Here is a 20,813-nt window from a genome sequence, read left to right as displayed (position 1 = left end):
AACAGAGTGGTTATGCAATGCAGCAGTGACAGTATACAGAGACAGCATGGCTGGCTGCAGAGGGCCCCGTTCTCATGAGAGAGCTGATGAAACAGAGGAGACAGCGATCACATAGCCTTTAACAGACCCCCGAGTATCGCTGAGCTGCACTGTGACTATGGGATGGATTTTCACGTAAGATTTTCCATTTGTCATTTATTTAAAAAAAGAGACAGGACATGAGAAGACTGATCAAACTTGTTTTGAGGTGCTGGTGCAGAGTTTTGCCACTAGGGAGCATCAGGGACTGGAGAAAGACTGATGCCTTTTTTTTAACTTTGTGCATCTATCTTCCTGTGTGTCAGCCTGTTTGTCCATATAAGCCTATGTCTACATTTTTCACATATGTTAATATTAACGTCATACATTGAAAGTCCATTGTTGTTTACTTGAAGCTGACCTGCTGATTTAATCTGATATTTAGTGAGATCATCATCCAGTCTGTCCACCCTCATCTAACCCACTGGGCTGTTTGCAGACCGGTTGCTTGGCTCTCTGCTGCTTTACATTGCAAATACGCCCGTGTTTACATTTGCTCCACACTGACAATGGTCACTATGGGTTACCTTGACTCACAACACAGGTAACCAATCAGGACTCACAGGGGGGGCAGTTCTCTGGAAAAAAAAGAGGAAGCAATAACTGGCAAGGGCTGAAGGGAAGAAGAAAAAAAATCAACAGTGATCTAAAGCCCGTGTGGCACTTTCCTTGGTGACTGGGGATTCACGAGGGGAAACTGATCCCAGGTCTGTGAGCAGATGAAGGTTCTGTGTTTGCCAAAAGGGATGAGAACAATTTCCGTTCCTCTTCTGGATCCTCCAGGCAGCTGCTGCTCTGCCACATACAGACACAAGCTGTAAACACAAGGTAAGCCCACTGCTTATTATTCCACAGGACAGGCCCACTGCTCTGTCTCATGACAAGTACTCCATACAGCAGAAGAAAGTGTCAGAAGCTCTCCGGGTGACTGTATGTTGCTTGACATGTGCTGAAGAGAAAGTGAAAGTGTTTTTCAGAGTGTGTGTGCGACAGTTTTACACAGTTTAAACACACTGCCAGAAATGTTACGTAAAAAAATATATGATTTACTATTAATGGCAGCTAAAGTACAAATACATGTGCACAGCAGGGGGGCTGTAAAAACAGAGGTGTGTGTTCTGACCACCTCCACCATTCCCCGATTCCCAATCTGCTCCTCTCTCCACACACACACACACACACACACACACACCACATTTTACTGTGTTCATTTAACAAGGCCCGGTTACCGCAAGCAACAAGAGGAGCTTATCGCTGCTCCCTCACTTGCCATACTGTTATCAGCCTGGCCTAGTTCACACACACATACACACTCTCTGCCCCTTTCTGTCAAACACAGCCGCACTCTTTCTATCTCGGTCGCTCTCTCCCTCACACACACACACACACACACACACACATACACAAACTGGGGAATGAATGTTATGGGGGCTTATCAGTGTCCTCAGGGGCCTGGCAACCACTTCACAGACTCAGATCCCAGCGCCGAGGCCACAGAGACAAACCTATGTGACCAGAGTACTGATGAACAAAGGCTCTGTGCTGTTACTCTATAGAAGCAGCAGGCTGCAGGGCACACTAACAATGAACATACAATATGTACACATGGCACAATGGCAGGCAGCGGCAGCTACCACTCAAAGAAAGAAAAAAAAAAGCACCAAATGCAGCAGTCTTTGTCTTCTGTGCTACATTTGTTGATTCCAAAAAAAAAAAAAATCATGGCATGATTCCCATTCTGTAGATCCAGAACTGGGTTTTCAGGTTAAGTGGAGAGTAGCTGTTAGTTATGTTTCAACCTGTCTACATATATTTCAGTCAGGACCAATGTAGTCTAAGAAAACTTTATTCCAATTTGGCTCTGGCTCTGTTTCGGGACCTCTGCCTTTCCTACGCCTACACAGTAAGCCTAAAGCAGGATTTACATAGCTCTATGCAGACCCTACGCCATAGCCTACGCACGTGGCCTACACTATTGTGAGCATTTACTTGTGCGGTGGTGTGTCTTTGTCACTCTGCAGTTACACCTCCAAAACAGTAGTCAGCGGCGGAGGTTTCTGTGAAGTGCTGTAAAGTTTAGTTGATTCAAAACACACCCAAAACACACATTAAACACACACTAAACATGGCTTATTAGAGACAATTTCAAACACAATTACACAAATCAGCTTCACTGTAACTCGCAGCATTCACAGACAAAGCACTTGTCTTTATCTGGACACATTTTCCCCACAAATACAACATGCTAATGTTTTTAGCACAAGCTTATGGCATTTTACATTGTATAAATTAGCCTAGCAGCTAGCGGAGATTTCTTCTACTCATATGAAACCAAGGACAACAACAATTAATAAAGGTAACGGCACTAAATTTGGCTCCATTACAGCTCACAAGATTCACTGATAAAACAACTGTCTTACACTGAACATGTTTTCCAAACAAATAGAACATGCTACCGTTATTAGCACAAGCCTATGGCATTTTACATTGCATAAATTAGCCTACGAGCAGAGATTTCCCGAAGCTGGTTAAATCCCGGACTCGCCAAAGGAGTCGACGCAGAGCCTACACTGTAGGTACGGCATCAATTCGACGCAGAAGTATAAATCCTGCATGAGGCAGACGGGTGTGCCACCTTACCAACAACCCATAATGTGAGGTTGACCAAATAATTGGTGTGGCCAATTAATCTGCACCGACAGGACATTTTACAAACTATCGTTATTGGCAGAACTTGGCTCTGATAGTGGGCGATGGCTTTGCAGCCTCCACTAGTCCCGTGGGGATGTACTGAGTGGAGCTAAAGAGACGAAGGTTGTGTTAAATGATCAGTGGGTACAGCTGCAGAGAGGAAGCAGCTCCCCTCTGCTGTGTGACTGTGTCTCACTGTCTTGTTTTTCACTTCAAGAAGTATTTGTATGAATTTTTGGGCTGGACCACAACAGCCGATCAAAGCTGCCGCCCCCTGTTTCAAATTAAAAGACTTCTCGTGTTTAATACACAGTCCAGCTGTAAAGGCCAGTGGGTTTTGGCCTAGACTTGTTATTTTCTCATGAAATAGTAAAACTGCCCATCACATTTAGGGGTGGATTATCAGACAATGGGGCCCTGGAGACAGCAATACAAAAGCCCCCACCCACCCCCACAGAGAAGCAAGAGACGCACACTCTTTAGTTATTTGGCCTTTTTTGTGACATTGTTTTGCACTGCTTTTTAGTTGTGCATCTTTTTTTGGTTTTGTGTCTCTTACAGGTAATTTTGTATCTTCTTTGTTTTTTTGTGTCTCTTTGTGGATGGTAGTGTTTCTCTGAGGTATTTCCATTGTGGTCATTTTGAATCTCTTCCTGATCAGTACGTTTTAACCGACTTGAATGACGTTTTGCAGGTGAGACCCAGAGGGGCTCCCTTACACTTTGAGCCTGTGTAATTCTTCCATGGTCACATTTTCCAAGCGCCCAAGGTGACATCTTCAAATGTATTTGTTCAACCAACAGTCTAGACCTAAAGATATTCAGCATACCATCAAAGCAGACTAAGAAAACCAGCAGATATTCACGTTTTAAAAAGCTGGGACCAGAGAATTCTTTATATTAATTCTTAAAACTTACTCAAACAATGAATCAATTATGAAAACTGTTACAGATGCTGCTCATTTTTCAGTTTCAGCTCTAATGTCTCCTCTAACTGAGCATTGCACACTGCATACAGAGCATGGTTTTTTAAAGGCAGAACATTTCTCCTCACTAGCTTTAAAACACAGCTCAGAGAAAGTAACTATCCGCCATTTTCACTCACGTCCTATGTGAATCATCGAGCACCAAACAACTGTGCACATCAGAGGGAAGTCGAAAATGAGAAGGCCATTGCTGGCAGATGATGTTGGCAGCGGTTTGGCGCAGGAACTCAGGAAGCGGTGCCTCCTAACTGAGCTGTGCTTCCTGTGTGATAACTGACCCAAACATGTTGTGCCTCTATTACACATACACACACATACACACAAACATATAAAGACAAAGAAGCGCGCTCAGGAACTGTGAGACTAGCAAACTGAGGATTAATGGGATTAAAATGTAGGAGCTCAGTGATTATATTTATTTCCTTGGAGGCGATTTGTTCACTGTGGGAGATCTATTGTGCACAAAACCTTAATGCTGGCGTGATCTTCGACAGAGGAGGGCTGAAGGTAAGTGCAGGTGTGCCAACAGTGTTTACAACTTTAATCTGACGATTGTGAGAGGGAGGCCGGTGTAAAGCAGCAACAAAAGAGACTGAATTCACAAAATGCTTGACTTTAACCTCAGGATTACTTAAACAGAGGAGCAGGGATGATCAGGGGAATGGGGCCGAGCGATTAAAAGGAACGAACATGGCCAGAGGACAAGAGAGAGGAGGCAAAGAAAAACAAGCGAGGAGAGAATAAGGGGGAGTCCAGAAGAGGAGTAGGTTTTGTAGTTTTGTTCTGAATGTCCCTTTCACAGTCATGTTGTTAGGAATGTGAGCGTAACGCCCCTGAAACCTTGAACGTTGTGCAAAGACATGATGTTTCGAGTTCAATGCCAGCTGCCTCCCCCCAACTCATACCACACACACACGCCCAGGCACACATTGCAGTGCAAACGCTTCCTTCCTGTTGCTGGTTTGGCCTCTTTTAGAAGCAAGATAAGAGCAAAAGAGCAAGATATATGAAAGGGGGAAGCAGGCTGTGCTGCTTTCTCTGCCTGTCGAAACAGAGTGACAACATTTTACTTTATTTGGACATTTTTATTTAAAAATCCAGCTGGTTACCATCTGATATTTGCAGTAGGTGTGAGACTAACACTTTGTGTTTTGCCTCTAACACATTTGCTCTTGTTTCTCTGTGTTCTTATCTGGCAGGTTCAGTCAGACCACAGGACAGTTTAGCAGCCCCCACTTCCTCATCGAGAGTTGAAGCAGAGCAAGTGAACACGGGTTTCCTGTGACGCCTCTGTGTCTCTGGTCAATTAGTTTACTCGCATCACTCTTCCACTGTTGAATTGCGCTGCATGGACAGAGACTGGCCTCGTCGTATCCTGGGGGGAGCTGTCTGGTTGATTCACACTGACAGTCAAGTGCTGTTCATCTGAGGATTGTCTCCAAAAACTGGATCTGTCAGGACAAAAAGAAAAAAAACACATCTGACCTCTTCAGTTATTGATAGTCTTCAGAGGAAAGCTGCAATGCTGTTTTCACACAGTTAAAGGTTGTGTGTGGGTTTGGGATATTCAGCCATGCTGCAACAGTCAGAGCTCATCTTTGACTTTGCCAGTGACCACGTCAGCATGTCACAGGTAAGTGAATGTCAAGCAGTGATGGATTTTGTTGTGTGTGGTGAAACAAATTTCAATCAGAGAAATTCTGACCTGATTTAATCTGATTTTCTTTGCAGTTGGGGGGATACTCAGAGTATCCTGCAGTGATTGTGGAGCAGGTTCCACATCCACACCTGCTCTCCTATGCAGGCCTAGCGTGTGAACAGTCACAGACAGAGCATAACCAGCAGCTGCTCAAAGGTCAGTGTGTACAACACATGCAGAGATACACACACACACACACACACGCACACGCACACGCACGCACACGCACACAAACGCTTCAGCCTTTCTTTACCTGCTCCATTCACATGTCATGACTGAAGCCCACCTGTCATCCAATAGTCCAATCAAATGATAAGTAAATAGTCTAACCTTTGTTCTGTGAAGGTTTTATTTTATGGAGGATGAAAAATGACATGACAAGTATCACTGAATAAATAAACTGTATGAATAAATAAGTAAATAAATATAGAAAATAATAAATAAATTGATAAATACTGGAACAATTAAATACATGTATAAATGAATAAATATTTAAATAAATAACAAATGTTCACATACAGGAAAAATATGAATATGGAAATTAATTAATAAATATATAAGTAGTTCCAGGAATAAATACATACGTGGATAAATAAATAAATGTATCAGTGACCATAGGAATAAACAAATAAATGCATAAATAATTAAACAAATTAATTAATAAAAGTTGATATTTAAACAGGAAATAAATAAATAAATTCTTATTTATTTCTTAAAATTTATTTCAGCATTTATTTACTCTATTCATTTATTTATTTATTTATTTATTTGCTATTTATTTATTTAACTTTAATGTAGTATCTATTTATTGATACTTATGTAATTTTTCGTCCTCCATATAATTTCAGTTTTAGTAAATTCAAAGTCCCACCAGAATCAGAGGCCTAGGACTGCACATGCGCAGTCGCACCGCTCGCACGAGCACATGGACCACCCTCTGCAAAAATTCAGGAAGTGAAACAAAACATTTCTGGCTTGTGCCTGGGAAAGACCGTTAATGAATCATATTAGGATGTAGACGTGGTCACTCGGGGCTACAGCACATGTGCTATGGCTTGTTCCTCACCAGTGCTGCGAGTTAAAAGTAAGTTATGTTTCTGTTTCCGGGTTGTTTTTCCCACTGTGTCCCAGTTGGAGCGAGCAGTTTGAAGTTGGGCATGGCGAGGCTCGGTTAACTTAGCTAACGTTAACGGTGACTGACAGCGCTCCCGGACAGTCATGGACAATTTACTCCAGACTAACAACAGTTGTGGAGACAGCAGACTACCTGCGGTGTTTCTTTAGACGGGGCTGTTTGTTTGGACAGGTGCTTCGCTGCTTTGCTCGGCGGCACAAAGTGTTTGAGCCCAGAACAAACAGCTGTTAGCTAGCAGATGTTTACTAGCTCACTGCTGCACAGACTACTCACGTCACACAAATAAATGGGCACAAAACAATAGATTTCCCTCTGATAATATTTGGCCTCGGGGACAAACATGTGGTAAGATGTATGCTGATGGATGTGATCAATTACAGAAGCCCACAGCTGCTTATATTGTTTGTGTGGAGGCAGCAGTGAACCATCACTGATATTATCTATCTGACTGTGCACTGTAGGGAAGTGAAAAAAAATGTAGTTTAATCTTAGCTGTTTGGAAGTGAAGACCAATATTTAAAAAAAACTTTGCCTATGTGATCATCTGTTTAGATCATTAAAGGGCCAGTTCACCCAAACTACAGACAAGTCTCTCTTAGGGACTGTTTGGTATTTATGAGAGGAGAGGGTGTGGTGCAGAAAGGTGGAGGCATGTCAAATATTTCTTTGAGAACTCCTTGAGTCCTAAGTGATTTTTAGACTTGTGCCGCAGACCCTACGCCGTAGCCTACACATGTGGCCGTTGTGAGCATTTATACTTGTGTGGTGGTGTGTCTGTGTCACTCTGCAGTTACACCTCCAAGTTTAGTTGAAAACACACATTAAACATTAAACATGGTTTAGTAGAGACAGTTTCAGACACAAGTACACAAATCAGCTTCACTGTAACTCACAGCATTCGCAGACAAAGCATTTGTCTTTTGCTGGACACATTTTCCCCACAAATTCAACAAGCTAATGTTTTTAGCACAGGCCTATGGCATTCCACATTATATGAATTAGCCTAGCGGCTAGCGGATTTTTCCTTTTCTCATATAAAACCCGGGACAACAGCAACATTTAACAAAGGTAACGGTACATAATTTGCCTCCATTACAACTCACAAGGTTCACTGACAAAACAACTGTCTTATACTAAACACGTTTTACAAATACAACACGTTAACGTTATTAGCACAAGCCAATGGCATTTTACATTGTATAAATTAACCTAGCAACAACCACAGATTTCCTCTGCTCATATGAAGCCAGGATAAATCACACATAAGACTTGAAATGCTATTTTTGTGGAGGCTTTACTGTCTTCGCAATTTATTGTTTTTTATCTGTTACATTAAAGTAAATAAAAGCTTAGTTTCCACTGAGGGAAATGGTTTCAGCTTACAGAAATAGACAGGAGGTCTGTATCGCCGCTACATGTAGTTACATTTCTGGGGAGGTGCATGGCAGGCTTTGGCGTAGGTTACGGCGTAGGCTCTATGTCGATGCAAAGCGTAATGTGTGTACATCCAAAGTATGGAATAGAATTACAAATTGTCAGAACATTCCTTAAACAATCATTGGCAACATTAATGATCAATCTATTACTTGTGATTTAAAAAAAAAACCACACTTTGTTTATACCAAAAGTGTTTTTTTTTCTTCAACCAAAGCTCACAGCAACATCTTGCATATTCTCTGAGAGCATTACATAACCTGTGAAACATATAATGATGTAGAGGCCCAGACAAATGAAACATAAAATATAACTGAACAATGCTTTACTTTGCCTGCTTGATTTTACTATGTCAGTGCTGCGTTCTTCTAAACCCCAAGATGCCCGCCGTGTCATCAAATATGTGCACTCTGTGTTTGCCAATATTAGTCAGTGAAACGTGCTTTCAAAATACACCACTATACCGTAAAAGGAGACTGCAAATTGTGTTTATTATTTATTTCTGTATGTATTTCATTGATTAAATTTTACATTACGTTCGTATCGTTGATTGATCATTATCATCCCTTGCATGGAGTTCAGAATGATGTCATTGTAGCAGATGGAGTGTAATGGAAATGAGATTAACATCAGAACTAATTTAGAAGAGCTGTGTTAAATCTTTCAAAGTGGTAACAGTGAAGGGTCACGGTGGTATGATATTTTCATGGTACGATAACCATCTCAGAAAATATCGCAGTTTCTTGGTATCACGGCATTACAGAATTATTATTACACTATCAGTCAGAATGACTCTAAAGGAATGAAAATTGAAGGGTTATTTTTGGTTAAACAAATGTTTCATTACTGTATTACTGTAATTAAAACTTGAAACCAATAATGGAAGTATGTGTAAAAAGTCTCTCTTTTAAAAAAAATTAAAATACAGTTCAGATTATCTGTTCAGTTGCATTTCTTTTTTCAATATCACAGATAAGCAAATGTACACAGTGCGATAACCATTCATTTTCATATCATGGGATACCTTGAAACCGGTGTATCGCCGCAACACTGTAACAGTATCTGTTTCACTGGAGCTTGGAAAGTCGAGTTTAAACCTGAGAGGAGATACATTTTGAAATACTGAGCTCACAGTCTATAAACACGCTCACTAGTGAGTGTGAAAATAAAAGCCAGCCCTGTATTCACTCCTAGTCACCCATTTTGGCGTTCTGCCTCGCTATATTTGCATTTTGTTTTGGCACTGTGTCTCTTGGAAGCCTGCTGGTTGTAGTCTGGCACCTGGTTGCTGCCTTTTTATAAAGCCTCGACCTCACCTGAGCGCTGTGGGGGTACACACTCATAAACATGCAGAACACAGAAAATATAGGCAGAGGCTCTGCAGATAAATACACCGTCACACACTCGTAGTGAGTAAAAAGTGATGATTAAGAGGGATTACGAGTCTATACATAGGAATATAGGAATATCCTGCAGAGTATATCTTTAAGTTAAAGTAGCCTTTTTAAAAAAAAAAAAAAAAAAAAAAAGGTGTTTCTCTGTGATAACTGTGTATATAAAACCCTCTAGGCTCTAGTTTTACAATAAATACATATTATAATATTCACATTGCTTTGAGGTGGAAGGCAGAAATTAGGGCACTGTCCTTTCTTTAACTTTTTAATCACTTTTTGCTGTATGAAGTAGTTTTGTTACGACCATCCATTACAGGGGATTATGAAAAAACATGGTTGTGTTTTGTTCTACCTTTTCTTCCACGCCCTGTTGAGGCTATGTACCTGTACTAACTGTGTCCCCTCCACACCTCACTGTCTTACCAATATGAGTCAGTTGTGGCACCACAGACTCAAATCAATCTACAGTTTTATTCACAAAAACAGATTTTTAAAAAGCACAGTTCATAGGAAATAGTGGCAATGTGAAATGGGACACGCTGATAAGCAATCCAAAGCTTGAAAATAGGGACATGAAACAGATTGTATTTTACAAATGTGGTTACGAACTGGAGATGCACTGATCCAGCTTTTTCAGTTTCGATACCGATCCCGATGCTGTGGCTTTGACTATCAGCCGATATGCGATACCGATCCCATACCATGGTTGGCCTAAGAAGCTAAATACCTTTACATGTAGAACAGACTAGAGGCATCATGCATTGATTACGACACAGTTCTTTCCTAAGATAAAATGAAACAAGATGAAACAGATTAATGCAGTGATGAACTATTTATTTTTAACATAAACAATTGTGCAACAGCAGTTGAAATAGTGTGAAATACCTCCACACAGCAGATTCTCTTCTTCGCTCCATGACGTATGATGTAGTTCGCGTCGCAATAGATTTAAAGGGAAAGGATCGCCTCAGGTATAGGTTGCACTTTCCGTTACCTGATCCATCTATTTTGATGATATCGGGCTGATATTCGATCCAGATATCTGATCGGTGCATCCCTATTAGAAACACGTTGTCTATTTCCATTTAAGAAAAGAAAATGCATGTAATACACAGTAAAATGTATTACCTAAAAAAACCTAAGACTAACCAAAAACCTTGTGACTTAACTACCCTAATGTTAACTACTGGAGACATTTATTCCATCAGTCTAAACACTGGTTTCATATGTAAGATAACATAAATAGAGACACATGGAAGGTGGTAATAACAGTACAGTGTAAAAGGATATGAGTGTGACAAGTTAAGAATTTCCCAGCTGTTTAGGGTGTTCATGCTTTAACATATTTTTGAAATCAGAAACAGATAATGACATTTTTTACAGTGTTATCAGTCTCTGCAAGCCACACTGCAGCTTGTACTTTTAAGTTTACGTTTTTTACCCTTTTATAAGATGCTTTTTTATAGTGTCAGTTGTATAAGAGGAAAACTCAGCTGGAACAAGGTCAGAGTCTGCTGTTGAGCATAAATACAATGTTATACATTATACAAGCATTATAAAAGATGTTACATTCAGTGAGCTCCAGAAGACTGTACCTGTGAGAAGGAGGGTCAGTAGGAGCATTTACCTTGGACCAGGATAAGGTGCATGTAACTTTTTTTCTGTAGAATCTGTAATTTCATCAGATAAATCGAGAGCTATTGCACCATATAAAATCACAGTAATATATATGAGGCTCAAATAAAGACTTGTATAAGGTTAAAAGTGCTTTAAGTGGAAGGAAAAGCCTCAGCTTGAAAAATAAGGCAACATATTTGGACAATATCTTTGTCAGTTCATCAGTATGACACTTGAAGCTTAAAGATTCATCAGTATGTATCCCCAGGAATTTGGTTGGAGTCATACTCTCACTAATTTCATAATTTATTCTGATACAAACATGTTCAACATTTTTTGAATTTTTACTGGAACAAAAAATAATGAAACTCATTTTGCTTATTTGGCAGATGAGAGCGTGTGAAGTGGAAAATTTGAAATAGATAAGCGTAGATAGCGTCCAGCCTCTCCAGCTGGTTGTGGTATGAATGCAGAGTTGACCGAACACACCACGAAAAAAAGCCTGAGACTAAACATTGACAATTACCAGACCACTGTCAAATCTTAGATGAGATATGTAATCCCTCCAGCGTGTTCTGGGTCTGCCCCGGGGCCTCCTACCAGTCGGATGAGCCGGGGCAGGAGGCACCCAGGAGACATCCTGATCAGATGCCAGAACCACCTCAAACATGTAGGAGCAGTGGCTCTACTCAGATTTCCCTCCACATGAGCCCAGTCACCCTACGGAGGAAACTCACATCTGTCAATCAATCAAATTTAATTTATATAGCACCTTTCATACAAACAGAATACAACACAAAGTGCTTCACACAATGAAAACAATTAAACAATACCCCCACCCACTGCCCCAACACACACACACACACACACACACACACACACACACACACACACATAAAACAAAGACTGTAATCGGAAAGACTAAAATTATAACTCATAAAAAACTGGGAACCGAGGAGAGAGGAAACACCAGAGGCAGGATAAAAACTCAGTATAGAAAACAATTTTAGATCAGTCAATAAATAAGTTAAAATAAATATGTAACAAAACAGAAGAATATGCCAGCTAGAAAAACAGATTAATAAAAATAAATATGCAAAAATAATAATAAAAAAACAAAGAAAATAATTAAAAAGATAATGACATTTTAAAAAAAATAGATAAATAAAATAAAAATTAAAAATAAAAGACAATTTCAATTAAAAGCCAAGCTAAAAAGGTAGGTCTTGAGTTTGCTTTTAAAAACATCAACACTCTGCGGCCCTCAGGTCCTCAGGAAAGCTGTTCGACATACGTGGACCATTGTCATGAAATGATGTCTCACCGTGGGTTTTTGTTCTAACATTGGGGATGATTAAAAGGCCGCGACCAGAAGACCTGAGGGTTCTAGAGGGCTCATACAATAAAAGCAAATCCGATAAATACGTAGGACTAAGACCATTATGAGCTTTATAAACCAATAAAAGGATCTCAAAATCAATTGACACTAGGGCTGTCAATATTGCTCAAAAATGGCGTTCGAATATTCCTTCTAAAAATAACTCATAGGTTCAAACTGCTTGATTTTTTTTTTTTTTTTGCATTATGTCCACAAGAGGGCAAACTACTAAAGAAACATACTTGTATATGTATTAATACAAGGAAACAGAACTACTTGTAGGTATTTTTATTTCAACATAAACGTCTTTGGAAACATTTACATACCTACACATTAAAACACATTGTTTATAACATTACGTTATAAACGGCCGTGGACCTCTCACTCGCCCTCCCTCTCACCGTCAGGCCACACCACCCACGGAAGTGCTGCGAATAGCCTCGAAGCGCCAAGAAGCAAAGCCAGTTTCCTTTCGGCGCCCATGTTAACCGATTGTGTCATCCACACCGGCTGCACCAGTGCGTTCAGTGCAGCGGCCCAGGCCAACACCTGCTCGCAAAGTGGTGTGTTTTTTTTTCTCCACAATCGAATATCAATTTTCACATTCGAAGGTCCATTTTTTTTTTTCAAATTCTAATTTAAATTCGAATTTAGAATATTCGTTGACAGCCCTAATTGACGCACACCGTCAGCCTCTTGTATCCACATTCTCGTTCTCTTGGGTCACTACCTACAGCTCATGACCGTAGGTGAGGGTCTGCATGTAGATTGACTGGTGCATCGAGAGCTTTGCCTTCCGGCTCAACACCCACATCACTGCTGATGCTGCACCAAACCACCTGTCCATCTCACGCTCCATTTACTTGGACTCCAACAACTTGACCCAAATACTTGAACTCCTTCACTTGGAGCAGTAACTCTGTCCCAGCCTATCTATTTGGGGGGTACATGAACCCGTCTGATTCGGCTGTGGGGGCATGTCAGATACAAAAGTTTATTCCACTGCCCTCTGTCCCTTAAATATCTGCCATTCAGAGGCAGGTGTTGTCACTTTCATTTATGGTGCTCACAATGAGTGTTTGATTTTCCTCCTCCTCCACCTGCTGAAACTGTCCTGTATGTTACCTTCTCGTCTGCAGTGGAACAATGTGAAAGCGGCGAGGAGGAGACCATGGAGACACTTGTTGCTGCTGACTCGCTCCTCAACATGGACTGTCCTGACACCCTCTCGCTGGAACACTACTGTAAGCACACTCACCTGAGCTAACACCACTCACATGCCCGCGAACAGAGCGAAGATGCCCTGATAAAACCTCCCCGCCGCTTTTTGATGTAGGACACGTCTGACTGCGAGATGTTATTTTTAGACATGGTGGTCACAGCACTGTTCTCTTTCATTAAATCTGTTTATGCCCCCCCCCCCCCCCCCTTCTGCAGCCCAGACCTTCTTGCCATCACTGGGTGATGTCATCACTACTCCTGTTACCCAGGTGACTGTGTCAGCGGAGGGCATCGTGGGAGCTGTCGACCAGCCACAGTGGCACTCGCTGCACACAAAGAAGCCCGCGGCACAGCTGCAGTCCAAAAAGAGAGGTCAGTCACTTTCTGGGTTATCAGCTCGTCTCAAACTGAATTATGGGTAATTGTAAATAATTGAGTGATTATGTTAAATATCTTTTTAAATTACCTGCTTTGAATTTTAACCACTCAGGGAGAAAACCTCGACACAGACGGGCAGAGTCTCCCACCCCAGATATTATAGTGAAGAAGGACAAATACAACAAAGGTAATTTCACACATTACAAAATTAGTTCAGCCCCTTCCCTTGAGACAGGCATCGTACGTCACTGTAATGGCAACTTTATGCGGTGGTCTCATGGCTGAAGAAGCGCTGAAAGTCAGCGATCTCACTAGGTCAGACCTAGTTACACTCTCAGTACGGCACAAGTCTGAATTTAAAGCCCCCAGAATAAAGGCCGGCTTATTTTTCTGCATTGAATCTGTGTTGTAAGGCCTCCGTAGGTGCGTATCCTACGGCGCAGCCTAACGGGCATGAAATGGAACCACACGTTGCGGCAATGCAGACTGCAACACCTGTGATTAGTCCATTTGATAGCATTGCATTTCGTCATACACATTTATGGCTGCTCCTTCTTCTACGACAAGATGAACCAAATCAAAGAGAGTAGTAAGGGTGTTCATATTAGGTGTGATTGATTTTGTACCGTGTCTGAGTACGATTACTGCCCCTCCATTCACCTGCCACTCAGTTCACTTCAGTTCAATACAACTTTATGTATCCTGTAGGAAATTCTTGTGCCAGAGAATGCTTCAAATTACAGTAACAATAGGTGGAGTAACCTCAATTTTAACAATTCCCTACCAGACAACCAATGGGTTCCCCGAGTCAGGGTCACTCACTGGGCCCAGTTTTATAACAATACAGTATTAAATATCTGACAGAATATACAAACGTACAAGATAAAGGTGTTTTCTAGGAGCAAAAGTAAAAACCAGTACCTAATACAGTAACAATAGGAGTAATATAAGTACAAGAGTTTTTAAAAATGAACTGAAATGGTGAAAGAGAAGCAGACTGCGCCTGCTAATCAATGTTACATTAAATCTGATATAACAACAAGAAGTAGTATTGCACAGCTTTCACATTAGTAATGTTACGTACCCAAGTACACTTGCACCTTCATCTATGTGACATTTTTGTTGTGCTACAGTGTAGAAAAGGACGCTGCAGACTAGGGATGCACAATAATGTCGTGTGTGGAGCTCCCCGCCTCCTGCTGAAGCTCTGCATGCAGGTCGAAGGCGACAGAGAAGACAGATCTGTGTGTGTCTGCAGCAGGCTGCATTGCTGTCTGACATAGAGGCATCAGTATTAAATTAAGACTTTATATTTGTTTAAGAACTCCTTTTAGAGCAGTGGTTCCCAACTGGTCCAGCCACAGGGTCGAGATTTCTCCTTAGTCATTAGTTCAAGGTCTACACAGTTTAATATACTCAGCATTGTACTTGTTTCGCCATGTTGTCAAGCTGGTTTGCTGTCTCTGTCAACTAGCTGTCTGTTATTCACTCTACAGCAGGAAATGGCACTTCTAAAATAACAACTCTGTGCCGTAAATTTACTGTGCTTAAAAATAAAGTGTGTTTTTTACAAACTTGGCATGTTTGTGAGCCATAGCATATTGTTTGTGAGCATACCGTGTTGGTGTAGGGTACCCAGTGTTCACACCAATCAAAGAAACTGGACTTTGGGGTCAAGTGATCCGGACTCGGGTCCTTGATGTGAAAGCCCCCGAAGTAACTATAACACAGTAAAGTAGCATCTGCTCGACGCTATGTAGAGCCCACGTACAACTTTTAATCAGCCTTGACGTAAAGGCTGCAGCAGCACAGACCAGTATCAATCACAGGGGATCACTTTTTACAGAAGTCATTTTCCACGTTGTTTCATTTCTTTTCCATCACATTTCCTGTGTTTGTGCTTCAGGAGGAAACACACTGTACCTGTGGCAGTTCCTGATGGAGTTGTTGCAAGACCGACAGGTCTGCCCCCGCTACATTAAATGGACTAATCCCCAAGCAGGAATCTTCAAGTTGGTCAACTCTAAGGCAGTGGCCAGACTGTGGGGCAAACACAAGAACAAGCCAGATATGAATTATGAGACGATGGGGAGAGCACTCAGGTACAAAACAAAGAGTCGGCTAAGGCTAACCGCAAATGCCGTCATAATGTGTTCATGTGTTTGAGAACAATATCTGTGTGTAGATGTGTGGTTTGTTAACCTCTGTGTCCTTGCAGGTACTACTACCAGAGAGGCATACTGAATAAGGTGGAAGGCCAGCGTCTGGTCTACCAGTTCACCTCTCTGCCCAAAGACATGATCTATATCACAGACGGAGATGGCACCAAAGAGGAGGACGATGATGATCACGACGACAACGATGAGGGCGTGAGTGATGACTCCGATGACAGCACAATACCTTCTAGTGACCAATCAGTGGAGGAGGAAGAGTCACACCCACCACAGAAGAAAATGTCATTCAGCTCTGTCCGAGCTTCAACGACCCAGCGGACCAGGCCGGCGCCCAGGCCCTCAGGCCAGCGTGACACCGTCCTGCGACCTGCCAGCACCAGCTTGATCCAGGAGCAGCATTTGCCTATCGTGTCCGCCGAGATGCTGCGGACCCTCCAGAACCTGCAGAAGGTCCAGTCCCTGCAGCCCGCCGGTCACGCCTCTGTCTTCAAAACAGCTCAGCTGCTGGGGAGTCTGTGTGAGCGGCAGGCCGCCGCTCAGGTGGCTGTGGACAGTGAGGGTGCACGGGAGACACCTGATGTAAAGTCACACCCAGGACACAAAACTTCACAAGTGGAGACTCCGCAGCTGGTCCCCCTAACTGGCTCTGACCAATAGAAAAGGACCAATCAACCCCAAACACACACACACACACACACACACACACACACACTCCAGCGACTCAGGACCAGTTACAGAGCTGCACATTGCTGTGGCAATCTCTGTGCACCAGGGCCTTCATTTCTCAAGTGTGTCAGAGTGGGAGTATTGATCTGGGATTATTTTTGTATTTTAGATGATATTGTGAATTTGTAACAACAGTAATTCTAGATCACTGCTTCCTCCCCGACACCTGAGCTGGCAGGAAACTGGCAGGAACCAAAAACTCACCGCATTTAGCAGTTTACTTTCCAAGAGACTTTAAAAGCTCCTGTGCTTTGCCTTCTGCCACTCTCCTGTTTACACCTGGTGTTAACGTGCATGTTGGGTGATCAGAGCACAAGTGGACAAGTGCACATGCGTCTAGAGTGACACCTTATGATCGGATCTCTCCTCCTCGCTCTATAAGAAAAGACGTGAATCCTTTCCCTCTACAGTTGCTGAGAGTCCACATAGCTGCACGCACAGTGATAGGGCTAACTGTTAGCGTCACACAGCTAACGTTACATACCGGTTATTAACAGGTTTATGACAGGGCTGAGTTGTTTGGGTGTCAGTGTCAGTTTGTTGGGACTGTTGAACAACTGCTGCTATGTCAGCTTGTGCTAACTGGGCAGACACTGAAGTGGCTGTTCAGTGGCAGGAGGAAAGCAGCTCCAGAGACGGTCCTTTAGCACTGCGTTTTTGTTATAGAGCTCTGATCTGGCCCCTGTTCAAGCGTGACCCGAGCCCAGCTCATGGCAGCAGTTTAAAACCCTGAGTTTCTACTGTAAAAATATATTTTATATAACGTTTTTTTTTTTAAGTTAAAACATTTGTTAAAAGCTAAGGGTGACATGTTTCCTTGTACCACTTCTCCAAATTCGCCTCCTGCTGTTATTTCAGTAGTCTGTGTTGTGACAGCTGTGTGACAGGTTGGGCAGGTTTGGTTTGCGCCCCCTGGTGTGTCTAGTGTGCAGTGTTTCATGGCAGTGCGGCGAACAGATGATCACGGCTCTACACTGCCAACCAAGTTGCCTTGCAGTGATGGGCCCCACGCCGCGGATCGAGTCAGGCCCAGTCGGGCTCGAACAGAGAATCAGAGCTCGGGTCATTTTGTATTATTCTGTGTCCCCTCTCTAAATTCTGTGGGGTATGTGAACGCAGCACAGACTGAACTCTTCATGAGATCTTTCTTTTGAATTGCAGGGTTGATTATCAGTCAGTTGCTCCAATCGTAGCAGATCAAATCGATGGATGAGAGGAGCAGCTGCTGCAGAGGCGAGTGAAAGCAAACTTTTAGACCCAGTGCTGTGCATGGTTAAGTTTCACTTAACTGTGCCTGGTGTTCTGCTGCTCCGTCTGAGTCGCTCTGCAGTCAGAGAGTGTGCTGCAGTGAATAATAGAAGCATGTATATATTCCAGCAGCCCTCCTAATGAGCAGTCCAGCTCCAAAAATAGAACATCAGTAGATGGCGGCAGATATTGTTATCGTGGCCACAATTACACGAATGTGTGGGAAACTGCTCAGATAAACAGACGTCAGCTGAGATGGCCCTCCTTCAGTGTGGTCGTTCATTCTTAAGACGCATTGAGGACGCATTGGATGCATTCACACCTGCACTCAGAGCTGTCCACTTGTGATCCGATCACCCAGGATGCATACTAACACCAGGTGTGAACAGGGCCTCTCTCTGGCCTGTAATCATACAAGACAACCAAGACAGACATGCACTGGAATCCACAGCCTTTCTGCACCTTCTGCCGACACACTTCACCTCCAGCGTCACGGAGCAGATGATCCGATCAGCACACTGTGCCCTCCTTCTCTGCCTTCACTCTCGCTCTTTATTTTTATGTACTATCACATGCTGAATCATTCCTTGAAAATGGCTTTGCACTAATGTTTACGCCTGCTGTACGTTTCTTCTCTCAGCGCCTGACGATCTCAGTCCATCCTGTCCCTGCTTCCTGTGTTCTTGGTAATCATGAGGTTATTAAGGGAAAACATTCCATATTATTATTGTTGTTTTTTTAAGATTACTGAATTATGTTTGTATTGTGAAATATTGAAAACAAGGGATCACTGTCATTTCTAGAATAGTAATTGAGCACTGCTGCTGTTTGTAGTTGTATGTATCCGCACGGTGGATTTTCCTTTTGTCGACAATCACCAGTGAAACGGCCTTTTTTATTTAGCTGCCTCGTCTTCACACTGCTACTATTTAGCCTCTTTGCTATGCACTCACTCTGTTTATGTATTACACATATATAAATGCATATATGGACCTCTGAAGCCTTTATATCTTTATGTATTGTGTGTTATATACTGTATGTCTGTGAACATGCTTGACTCTGTGCCTTGTTGCCATTTTCTCCCTCAGGTTTCGCACAAAATTAGTTTTACCACACAGACTGTGTACTCTATGCAAGGAGTAAAGCGTCTGGCCCTTTTATAATGAAGTAATGTTGAGTTCAGTGTTTTCTCTTCAGTTGATCTTAGTTCAGCCTCACACACGTCGCTCCAAATGAAAACTGAGTTTGTAAGATTTAGGCCGGCTTCTGTGAGGCTAAACTTGGTTTAGGAGATGCTTCTGTGCCTTCGCCCCCAACAGGGAGCCCTATGCAAAACTGATTTCACTTTATGAATGAGTAAAGCATTTATTTGGAATCCCCTCTCTTTGCTTTATCTGGAGGTCTGTTGATGCTGTAAGTTTTACTGATATTGATATGAAAGCTTGTAGCAGAGGGAGAGCTGGAGTTTCTGTTGCCTTATTTTGGTGTGTTTGCTTTCACGCAGTCCAGAGGTGTTGAAAAGATGATGGTCTATTATATGAAATAAACTTAATTTTGTCATTGTCTCTGTGAAAACTGTCGTCACTCATTTACTTGACAGCACACAGTTTACCATCGTCAGTGGGTGAAGTAGCAGGAGTGGAAACACCCTCGTAAATGTGACAAAGGGTTTTTTTTTGTGAGAGTGTAGTTGCACTTTTTGGAGGATTTTTTACGTTATTATCACCAATACTTTTACTTTTCTAAAAAGGAATGCTTCACCCACAGAAGTACCATTTATAAATAAATTACTCATGCCTTGTTACCTTGAATTTGTGAAGAAAACTTTGTTTTTCTCTCATGCCTCCACAGAAAATGCCAATATACTGATTTATTAATTGACTGAAGACAGCATTTGACAACAGAAAAACTATCAAAACATCCGTTTGCAGACTCGAATTTAAGCAGTATAATCCTTGTCTCATTTATCCAGGTTTATGCTCAGTACTTCCCAAACAAATGCATTTTCACCAAAACTTGATATGAAACTCATCTATGCTCAGAGTCAGACTCACATGCTAAGTTTTTTTTTGTTTGTTTGTGTTTTTTTTTAAGTGAAAATGCATGTTTGGGAGGTACTGAACACAACGTAAAATACCAATGTATTTTACAGCACCTGATAAATGTAATTAAAATTGGTATTTATGTGTCATTTGTATTTGACGTTAATATTAGATCAATATTAAGTTCAAAATTAAGTAGGGTCGAATGTCTAAAATCTGGCTAAGGGACAAAGGTCATATAACAAAAGCCACAAATGAGAGCCCACTTTGTACATAATAAAAATAATGACTATATAATCATTTAATTTTTGTTTAATTTTAACTTTTGGTGCCAAGTAAGTGTGCAAGAAATAAAAAAAAGAAAGAACTGTGCTTTTGTTTTTCTTATTTCTGACAGGGACGCAAATATCTCAATAGATGAAGAATCACCCATACCCAAAATAATTAATGATTAATAATAATAATTGATGTATGTTCAAGAAATGTGGTATTTAAGGAATGGCAGTCCTCAGAGGTGTTTCTAGGATTTGAAGATATTAGGGCCTAAGTGTGGGCCTCTGAAGGGGGGTCTGAGAGATCCTCCACTGGAATTTTTTATTTATTTATTTATTTT

General features: G+C 41.8%; 1 protein-coding gene across 3 annotated transcripts; it reads left to right on the top strand.

The window, feature by feature from the left end:
* The first annotated feature begins 669 nt into the window (after positions 1–669).
* LOC125902010 (ETS-related transcription factor Elf-1-like) lies at positions 670–19,750 on the top strand. 3 transcript variants are annotated; one of them, XM_049598093.1, is made up of 8 exons: positions 670–906; positions 4,954–5,387; positions 5,486–5,609; positions 13,551–13,655; positions 13,849–14,004; positions 14,123–14,197; positions 15,917–16,112; positions 16,229–19,750. In XM_049598093.1, exons 2-8 carry the CDS (start codon positions 5,328–5,330, stop codon positions 16,839–16,841), a joined length of 1,329 nt encoding a protein of 442 aa, XP_049454050.1. In that variant the 5' UTR covers positions 670–906; positions 4,954–5,327; the 3' UTR covers positions 16,842–19,750. The 3 variants fall into 3 exon arrangements, with proteins under 3 accessions (XP_049454050.1, XP_049454051.1, XP_049454053.1); XM_049598094.1 differs by lacking the exon at positions 670–906 and adding an exon at positions 4,057–4,261; XM_049598096.1 differs by lacking the exons at positions 670–906; positions 4,954–5,387; positions 5,486–5,609 and adding an exon at positions 6,367–6,537.
* The last annotated feature ends 1,063 nt before the right edge of the window (positions 19,751–20,813 follow it).

The sequence above is a fragment of the Epinephelus fuscoguttatus genome, linkage group LG15 (genome assembly GCF_011397635.1).
Source record: "Epinephelus fuscoguttatus linkage group LG15, E.fuscoguttatus.final_Chr_v1".
In the NCBI taxonomy this organism is placed as follows: Eukaryota; Metazoa; Chordata; class Actinopteri; order Perciformes; family Serranidae; genus Epinephelus; species Epinephelus fuscoguttatus.
This window is presented reverse-complemented; position numbering and strand designations above follow the sequence as displayed.

What these genes read in the sequence shown, in the direction of transcription:
- LOC125902010 (XM_049598093.1), top strand. Translation starts at nt 5,328, where the DNA reads ATGCTGCAACAGTCAGAGCTCATCTTTGACTTTGCCAGTGACCACGTC. An exon ending in CCTCTCGCTGGAACACTACT is followed by an intron (nt 13,656 to 13,848) that starts GTAAGCACACTC and finishes CCCCTTCTGCAG; the next exon opens with CCCAGACCTTCTTGCCATCA. An exon ending in GAAGGACAAATACAACAAAG is followed by an intron (nt 14,198 to 15,916) that starts GTAATTTCACAC and finishes TTTGTGCTTCAG; the next exon opens with GAGGAAACACACTGTACCTG.